This window comes from Rosa chinensis, chromosome 5, assembly GCF_002994745.2.
Source record: "Rosa chinensis cultivar Old Blush chromosome 5, RchiOBHm-V2, whole genome shotgun sequence".
NCBI lineage: Eukaryota > Viridiplantae > Streptophyta > Magnoliopsida > Rosales > Rosaceae > Rosa > Rosa chinensis.
Window position 1 is genome coordinate 77,937,715 of NC_037092.1, and position 10,216 is coordinate 77,947,930.

Genomic DNA, 10,216 nt, shown 5'->3' on the forward strand with positions numbered 1-10,216 from the left:
GGAGAATTAAATCTCTGGTTGCTGACATTAAGACCATTGCTGCATCGTTTTCTTTCCTCAAATTTAGACATATTTTTCAGGAAGCTAATTTTCTGGCTGATAAGTTGGTTGGTTTTTATCTAAAGGGTAGTGTTTTTACTATTTGGCATAATTGTCTCTCCCTCTATGTCTCAGGCGTTCCAGTTGGATCAGCTGGATGGAAGAGTATCTGAAGGGTTTGTGTTGTACTGTTGTAGTCTGTTTTTTCCTTTGTTGTTTATTCAGTCATATCTATATATATATATATATATATATATATACTCGCTCTGGATAGGATATGTGTGTATATATATATATACACACACATATCCTATCCAGAGCGAGGCCTCGCTCTGAAATTAAAGTGCTAGGTTAGAGTTTATGGTCACTTTTAGGTTGCATATCCACATATCGACCGTTCAGATTTTGGGTATTAATGTATAGATCATCTCTGTAAAATTTTAGTCAAATTGATGATTGTTAAGACATTGATAACTGCCTTAAAGCTAGTACGGTTTAGGTTGGACAGATTCAATTCGTTCATTGGTTTAAGCCAGTTGGATACCTTAACGACCATCAATTTGGCTGAAATTTTGCAGAGATGATCTATACATTAGTATCTAAAAACTGAATAGTCGAGATGTGGATATGCGACCGAAAAGTGACTCTAAACTCTAACTCGCACTTTAATTTCAGAGCGAGGCCTCACTCTGGATAGAATCTGATATACATATATAAACAAAATAAATAAATAAAATAAAAATAAAATAAAACTAAAACCCCCCTTAAGATAAAATCACTTGGCGCACTGAGGTTAGCCTTGCCCTACTTCATTAATTATTTTTTCACCTCATGAGTCATTAGTCATACATAGAAGACTCGGTGCCCTGAAGGCAAAGATAATCGAACTAGCACAAGTCTTTTTCCAAAAAAAAAAAAAAAAAAAAAAATAAGAGAGCACAAACCACCAGTTTGTTACACGGCCTATTCTAAAGCCATGCAATTCCTACTTTTCAACTCTTACACCGCCAGTCAACTTCAAAGACCAAAGGGAGAAAGGAGCAAACTAATTAACTTCTTAGCATCTAATTACATCACAACATTGATTTTCAATTATATCAGTCACATAAAACCAATTAATTCTAATTATGGTGGTAGATAGAGGACCACATTATATCTGCACAACCACTACAATCTAGTATGATGGAATCAAATTTAGTGGTTGCAGACGTCGATTTGTTGCAGTTTTTGGAAGAAAATTACAGAAGATAGTTATTACGTACGGGCTATTAATGGTTATTACTGTAATGTGAACTATTGGACTACACTATCTTATGGGAAGTAATGTGGGTATTGAGCCAAATGAAATTGAGCCCAATGAAACAAAACGAGAATTTCTATTTAGACCTCCTAATCAGTTTGATCACTAGACAAACCTCATTTTTTCATTATTACATAACATATGTGTCTTTATATAAAGGGTGGTTCTATTCAGACCTCCCAATTTGCTATTTAGACCTCCTCAAATTTTTGTAAAAATTTATTTCCTACTTTAACCCTTCTACAATTTTTTTTTTAAATGATTCTTTTATTTGTGTTCTCCTCAATAGAGTAAATATGCATTACAATCATAAATCAGTGTTCAAGCCAATAAAATAAACTGGGGATGAACAATCAACCAGTGCAATACGTTTCAATCAATGCCTCAACCAAGACTCTGACAGTGCCAAAGAAGAAGAGCAAGAAACTACTAATGCTGCAACACAGATCTATACTGGTCTGTGAAAGAGTTTAACTGTCATATTATGGTCGAAAAGTACTTCCCCTTGCCACATTATTGAACTGGAACATAGAGGTTTTGTATAAGCGCAGGATACATTAATGTGTTGAAATGCTTCAAATTTGGAGTAAAAGATCATGCCATATAGAAACACTTACGTATATACATAGCCCTTTTCATCCACTGCCACTGTATTAACAAAGAAACTAAATAATTAAACGAGGAACACAAAATAACACAATCACAGAGGAGCAAACAGAGCAATAGGGCAGGCATCATATGTGATGCCTGTATGGTTTGTTCCACAAGCGATTTTTACAATGGTTTCCCCAGCTAGAGAACCTATTGCTTGAGGGCGTGGTTGAGCTTCATAAGCAAGCTTCACTGAGCTGTCCTTAGTGTTATGCTGCAAAAAAATCCAGCATTTATCTCACACTAAACATCAAAAGCATATCATCTGTTAAATTAATACCACTCACGGAGAAGGGCTATACACTTAATAACTTAATTTGCCACCAGATGACTCAATAAAACAAATAGCAGGGAATATCCATGAAAGGCAGCACTGTCCAAAGATAAAACGGAGTAACCATAATCATTGATTGCTAGTTCTTGATTCTGAGATTGAATTGGGACTTAACAGTGCAAGTATGTAGCTGGGTTGAGATTCAAATTGATGGCTTGCCAAATCCATATTTATATAGATTGAAAAGAACTATACCCGGAGAAAAGCATGATGAATTGGGTCTTGTTGAGCTTTGTGTTTTCTGGGTCTGAGTCATTTTGATTTTGAGGACTTCGTTTCTCGTTTTGCTGCTAAGAAGGGAGGTTTAATTGGGTGCTTGGGTACACTGCCAAATATCGATTCTAATCTTATTTCAAGTCGATCTCATCGCTGGGAAAGATCAAATAGTCGAGTAAATTGAACTGGAAAGGAAGATCATCTATAAGGATGGGAACACGAGTACAACTGTGCTGCAATAATCAAATCTTTCTTCTCTTCTCATTTTGTGGGTGGGTAAAATAGGAATTAAAATTTTACAAAAATTATAGGAGGTCTAAATAGCAAATTGAGAGGTCTAACTAGAATCACCCTTATATAAAATGGTTGTTTTTTTTTTTTTTTCAAATAAATGGCCGGTACGGCTATGCTCAACCATTGATTAATGAAATTGCCAAATACAAAAGGGGGAGAAAAATTGAGTCTAAACCCCACACTAAACATCTAAAGAATATCCCGGAATTATATTAGGAGTGTTTATAAAATACATGTGTTCTAATAAATACCAATTAGCAAAGAGTGCTCTACTAGTTACTCAATTTGGTTTGACATAGCAGTGACATACCAAAAAGATAACTCGATTATAATGAAGTATAATTACCAAAATCACAGCTTTCCTCCTATGTTGCTGCCAAAGAATAAATATTGTCACTAGAAGGTTGCGACTATTTAAAAATGGATTGTCACCTCGCTAGGCAAGAAAAGAAACTTAGAGTGCACACACAAGCATTTAGAGCGCTACAAGATACATACAGAGACTTATTACATGCCAAAGCAAGACAACACTTACCAACTAAAATAAATAAAACTAAAAGTAGATATTAAAAAATACAGCCTAGGAAGGCCCAAAAATAGGGCCAAGCCCAAGTCCCAACCCAAGAAACAGAAGATACAAAAGCCGCTTGCCAAGCTTGGCTAAAGCCCACCACAGCCACTGCAGAAGGACCACTAATCGCGCCACCCCGCCAGAGTCGACGGACTGCCAACCTAGATTGGATCACGTCAATCAGACCCAAGTCAAGCCACCACGACCACAACACCACCCAACAACCTCTGAACTCGCACCCAATCTATTATGTAAACTAGGCCAACGAGATGTTTGCCTCAAAATCATTTCGGCCGAAATGAGGGCCGAGGGACTTGTGGTTGAATAGTCTTTCTGAAATTACGCGGGCGTGCCAACTCGCGGCCGAATGGCCAAGCAAGGTTTAGATATGCTTTGTGCTTGTATCTGACTTCTTTCAAATGATTGTAGGCCGAGGAAGGAACCATCTCGGCCGCTAGGTTCTAATGCCTCTGTTGCAAGGACTTCGGTTAGGCGTCAATCCTGACCGGGATCTTCTATCACTTTCACTTCTCGGGTAAACTCAAAGTTTCAGGTGACAAGTGAGAGATATATCGGGTGAAGGTACTCGCAAATCACGGTGAAGACGAAGGTGAAGTGGACTCGGTTGTCAAAACGTTGTGAGATGATATGTATATGAACAACGAATTGCATCGATCTAATCCGGACTGGCCAAACGAGATCAATGGACGATAATTCTATGTTACGAACTACTCCTAAGTGCGAAAAGTAAAGTGCATATAAAGTAAATAAACAAGAAAGTAAAGTGCTTGAATATAAAGTACTGAATTGAAACTAAGAAACTAGAAATGAAAACAAGATGTAAAAGTTGAACTGAAGGCAAAGTACCTATGAGATAGCAAGAGAAAAGTTTGTGAGTAAAAGTTGTATATTGATTTGTTTGTGTGGTACAGGACCCTTTACAATGAGTTACAATGTGCTATATATACATATCAAAACCCTAGCTAACTTGTCCTCCTAGCAGTGGAATTTAAGTAGGATTCTCCTTCCTTTTAAGATTGATTCGTCCATATTTGACTGATATATGGAATCTTCACAATTGAAATCCTTAATTGATTTGAACTCTTTCCTTGTAAGGATTCCTTCCTTGAATGGACTCCTCGGCCGATGTTTGTCAGTTAGGCTTGGCCGAGCATATCCAAGATCTTTCTCAGCCCATCTGCGTAGTCACTCATTTGAACTTGGATTTCCTAACCATGTAACCGTGTGATCCACTTTCATCTTCTTTTGGGTTGTTCAACCCAAAATCTCAAACCTCGGCCGAGTGATTGAACGATGTCTTTATCTCAGACTCAAAACTCTAATCTCGGTCGAGTGACCGAGAAATTCTTATTTCAGTCAATACCTTCATTTCGGCTGTATGACCTAAATTCTATATTCTCGGTAGACCTAATGCTTATTTGACTAATTTCCTCATCTCAGCTGAATGGCCAATTAATTTCATTCTTGGCTGAATGATCGAGTGACTTCATTCTTGGCCCTTACATAATCTCAGCCAAAATTCTCTCTCATCCAACAGCGAGAGCTTAGTAGGTCAACGTGCAAAAAATAGGTGCAAACACTAGGAACAAGCCAAACCCCGATAGCCACCGCGATCTCCCCTTTCCTCACCTCACAAATGGCCCACCGTAATCTCCTCGATCTAAATGAGAACATCAATTGAGGAACCCGGCTTACTCCAAACCCACACAAAGTCGACAAAGGCCCGTCTTACAATGGTGAAAAGGCTCACCGTCGAATAGGAAGGAAAAAACCCACTTTTCTCTCAGGCAAATGCTAGCACGTTCTCTTGTCCTTGCATCTTTTATTGTCCCACCCTATAATGTAGGTATAAAAAGTTCTTCAGTATGATTGAGTTTAGGATATTAAAAAAAAATGACTGTTATGCAGAACAAATTATTGAGAAAAATTATATTTTTTTCTCACTACAAAATTTAATATTAATAAAAACACAATTTTTTATTATTTATTTCCATTTTCAAATATTCATTTCACACTTCTCATTTTTTTCTTCATTAAAGTTTTTGAAGAAAAAATAAATAAAAGGAAAATGCGTTCAAAATTATATGGTGAATTATACATAGAGCTAGTCTTTTGAGTCATTTGGGCTTAACCATACCGAACTCGGGCCGAGCCAAACTGACTTGAAATATTCGGCTTACCGATATTTCGGCTTCGCTTAGCTGTATCGAGAATGGGCTTTAGCTCAGCTACGGTTCTCATACCGTCTATATATCGTACCGACTGAGTACACTAGTATACGAATACATATCAAACTAATATGCAAAATGAAACGTGTTTCGTAAGAGGCAAGAGCCGAACCTCCCACCTAACCTCTTACATGATCCTCTCGCCTCAAACGAATAGACCACAAGTTGTTCTCATTATATTATATACAAATTTTATAGATATACCATCTTAAGTAAAACAAAAAAGAAGAATGAGGGTTCATTATTTTCCATCATATTCTTCTCCTTTAACTTTGGTCTTCCTCATTTTTTTGAAAACTGAAATGTCTTTCTCTTCGTTTAGCCATTTCTTCTTCTTCTTCTTCTTCTTCTTCTTCTTCTTCTTCATTTCAGCTTTCGAATGAAAAAGCTCTCACTCTAATTTGGAATACTAAATTTTTTTTTTGAATTTAGTGAGAAAAATAAGGTTTCGATGCGAGTCAATATGAGAATACAGAAAGCTGGGGGCAAAGTGGTGGTAGCGGTGGGGATCAACGTCGAAGTCTCGATGCTAGGCTAAGAGCCTGAGCCCTAACACTCCCTCTGCCAATTCAATGGAGCAGGAATAAGAATAAGCTCTCTGATTCTTTTCTTTTTTCTTTCTCTTCCTTGCTTTTTCATATTCTTTCTTGGGGCGGTGACCACTTACCCAATTTCAGCCTAAAAATTGTCCACTTACTCCACTAAGAGTTTTTTGCTCCCATTTACCCAATCTAACATCTATTGACAGTTTTGCCCTCATTTTAATTAAGAAACTACACTCCTCTCAGACTCTCTCTCTCTCTCTCTCTCTCCAGCCGGAAGGCTAGATGCCGTGCGACGACGCCTTCAACAACTTCTTCTCTGAGACTGGTGCCGGCAAGCAATTTCTTAATCCCAATTCCTTCTAACCCTAATTTCAATCTTGACCACCTTTGCTCTGTGAATTGTTCTTCTTCACCTGAAACAGAAAAGAGATAGATACAACAGAATCAGAATGGACGACATGAAAGACAAGGTCAAGGGCTTCATCAAGAACCCATTCTCGTCTTCTTCCTCCGGTAAATTCAAGGGCCAAGGCCGAGTGTTGGGCTCCTCCTCCTCGTCTTCCTCCATCGGTCCGGCCAATTTTCCGATCCTCTGCTGCGCCTCGCAGCCTCCCCAATCGAAGCCCAACCCCATTTCCACCTCAAAGTCCTCGTCAACTTCCAAGCCTTCGCCTCACAGAACCTAGAGCCTTGATTAGAAGAGACCCAAATTGCCGGCCTCACACTTCAGTGGGTGCCCAGAGCACTTTTTTTTGGTATACTGTGAACTCCAAGAATGGGGAAGGAAAAAAAAGAAAAATAAAGTGAACGTGTACAATTGAACATATAAATTGATCAATTGTGTCCATTCATTTTGGTTTTGGGAGTTTATGCAATTCACTTGAGTGCAATAATATGATTATTGGAGGGCAATAATATGATTATTGGGAGGCAATAACATGGTTACTGGGTATTATTAGGGGACAATAAATTTAGACGCCGGAATCTTGTCACCAGTCGGGTAGCCGGATTAGGGATTCCGATGACCGGTCATCGATCGTTGGAGTCCTCACCGGAGTCCGCGGCTGGCCACTGGTCACCAGAGTCCAACAAGGTCTCCGATGACTTCTCTCTCTAAGTGACAAAGAAGGAGAGGGCAAAATTGTCCCAAAAACAAATAAAAAGGAATTAAAAAAAAACTTAATTGGGTATTAGGGAAATGATCTCTTAAAGTGTTTGGGTAAGTGAGGTTAATTAACCCCAAAATTGGGTAAATGATCATTTTGTCCTTCTTTCTTCTCCTCCAGATTTGCAACTATATCTGGAGTTCTAGCCAACTTACATGGGTGTTGGCTTGCAGCTAACAGTTATCGACCGATACCAGTTATCAGTTAAAAAATATTGTTAAAGTCATGGTGGAGAGAAAATGCAAAGAGAAAGGGAGATAATGATATTTTAAAAACGATGTCAAAAGATAATGGACGATATTACAGTAAGTTTGAAAATATTTATCTAATTCATGTGGCATATCTTGAGCTGTTGAAGTATTTAAATCGTCAAAATTTTATGAAATGAAATAACTTTACGGTTGCTAACTTCAGAGAAACCAGATCCATCTCATTACTTCTCTAACTGTACATGATACGTAACTATATAAATATCTTAGCAAGAGAAAAAAATAAAACATCTAGCAATTAATTTTTCTCAACAACTAGCTTAGTTACCTGCCACTTAAACTCGAATGAATTAATTTATGACATGGTCGTGTGTGGTGATTGTATCATTCTGCTTTGCCAGCATTAATCTTGCACTCTTTTCACACAACACTCCTCTCCTCTTAAAATACGGGTAAACCTTATAAATATACCAAACTTTTCATTGCATATACTACAATACAAACAAACATCTTGGCTCATATTTTGCCATGTCTTCCTCATCAAAAGCTTTCCAATGGTTAAGCCTAGTGGGCATCATATGGCTTCAATCCATAAATGGAACAAACACAACCTTCCCTGCTTACTCATCCCAACTCAAGAACAGTCTCTCCATGTCCCAAATACAAATCAACAATCTTGTCTTCGCCTCCGACGCAGGGAAACTCTTTGGTTGGTTTTCCGGCATTGCTGCTATTTACCTTCCCCTTTGGCTAGTCCTTATAATCGGATCACTCCTCGGGTTGATTGGCTACGGCGTCCAATTTCTATTCGTAACAAACCAAATCTCATCTCCAGCATATTGGCAAATATTCTTGCTCACCATGGTGGCAGGCAATAGCGTCTGTTGGATTAACACCGTTTGCTATGTTGTTAGTATTCGAAACTTTCCGCTTCACCAACAGGTTGCTGTGGGACTAACAACAAGTTACCAAGGATTGAGTGCAAAAATCTACACAGATATTGTCAGTGCTGCTTTTTCTTCTTCACCTCATAAGAGAGCACAGGCCTATCTTCTTTTAAACTCTCTCCTGCCTTTACTAGTCTGTGCTGTAGTGGCACCACTGGTGAGAAACATTGATGTGGGAACAGGGGAGCCAACAAACATGGCAACGGGGTTCAATTTAATATTTGTGATAACCATTGCCACCGGAATCTATGCCGTCATCACCAGTTTAGGATCAATGATCGGCTTAGATAGAGTGATAGGCACCGGAGTATTCCTACTGATGCCCTTGGTAATCCCAATTGTGGAAAAAATCAGAGAAAAAATATCAAGAAGATGGAGCCTAGACAGAGAGAACAGAGTGTACAATGTCAGCATAGATGATCAGAATGGCCTTGAGAGCATAGAGAGTGGTGTAGTGAAAGAGGAAGAAGAAGAGGAACATAGTACAGTGCAGGTTCATAATGAGGTTGGTGAAGTACAGGTTCATCATGGGATTGGTGTTAGAGAGGAGATTGGAGTGACGTTGATGGTGCAAAGGATAGATTTCTGGTTATATTTCCTAGTTTATTTTTTCAGTGCAACAATTGGGCTCGTGTTCTTGAACACCTTGGGACAGATAGCAGAGTCCAGAGGCTCATCTAAGACTTCTTCTCTGGTTTCTTTATCTTCTTCCTTCGGGTTCTTTGGCCGTCTCATGCCTTCACTTCTGGATTATTTCTTCGCAAGGTAACTTCTCCCGTCCCTAATTTTCAGTAATTTTTTAAATTACAATTAGAAAATTATATTGTCATATTTCAGTGGAATGAAAGACGTGCTTGCTATATGAATTTTTGAAGCCAATTACTAATATTTTCTCCTTTCTCCTTTTTCAGAAGCAAGTATATGATTTCAAGGCCTGCATTCCTAATGGCATTAGCGGCACCAATAGCAGGAGTTTTTTTCTTGCTTCTCAACCCAGCTAACGTCTCTCTTATCATCAGTACCGCCATCATAGGGGTGTGCACTGGAGCAATTACTTCTATTGCAGTGTCCATAACAACAGAGCTATTCGGGACCAAAAAATTCTCAATAAATCACAATGTGGTGGTTGCGAATATCTCAATCGGGTCGTTTCTTTTTGGCTACTCATCTGCTCTTCTTTATCGTAAGGAAGGAAATGAAGATGGTAGCTGCTTGGGAATGGCTTGTTACAGAAGCACCTTCATTATCTGGGGTAGTCTTTGTACGTTAGGGACTGTCCTAGCTTTAACGCTATATGCAAGAACAAGAAAGTTCTACTCCAAAAGATCATAGACCGCGAGTTAAATGTTTTTGTTTTTGTTTTTCCAGAAAATAGTAAAGTATTAATGATAAGGGGATGACGATGTCATCAGTATTGACGAAATTTCTTCTATGCACTGGTAGTGCAAGTGACACAACACCTATTAAGTAATCTTAACCCTTGATATTTGTAGTCAATCTTTTTTTTTTTACTAACCAAAAAGTCGACTCGATGTTATCCAGCTTTCCAATCTTGATAGTGCATGTGCATGCTGGTTCTTTGAATCCCTTCCCAGTAGATCAATGATCTAACTTCGTGAGGAACAAGGTACGTAGCTGTAGTAAAAAAGACAGTATTTACAGTATTGCTTATTACAAATTAATATAGAGGAGTTC

At 38.4% G+C, this 10,216-nt stretch overlaps 1 protein-coding gene across 1 annotated transcript; it reads left to right on the plus strand.

Moving 5' to 3' along the window:
• The first annotated feature begins 8,073 nt into the window (after nucleotides 1-8,073).
• Nucleotides 8,074-9,944, plus strand: LOC112167056 (protein NUCLEAR FUSION DEFECTIVE 4). Its single transcript, XM_024304012.2, has 2 exons — nucleotides 8,074-9,286; nucleotides 9,433-9,944. The coding sequence occupies exons 1-2, from the start codon at nucleotides 8,103-8,105 to the stop codon at nucleotides 9,851-9,853; spliced, it is 1,605 nt and encodes a 534-aa protein (XP_024159780.1). The 5' UTR covers nucleotides 8,074-8,102; the 3' UTR covers nucleotides 9,854-9,944.
• Nucleotides 9,945-10,216: the final 272 nt, after the last annotated feature.

Excerpts from the sequence above, each read along its gene's own strand:
- LOC112167056 (XM_024304012.2), top strand. The coding sequence starts at position 8,103 with ATGTCTTCCTCATCAAAAGCTTTCCAATGGTTAAGCCTAGTGGGCATC. Across the intron at positions 9,287-9,432 it reads CTGGATTATTTCTTCGCAAG|AAGCAAGTATATGATTTCAA; the intron begins GTAACTTCTCCC and ends CTCCTTTTTCAG.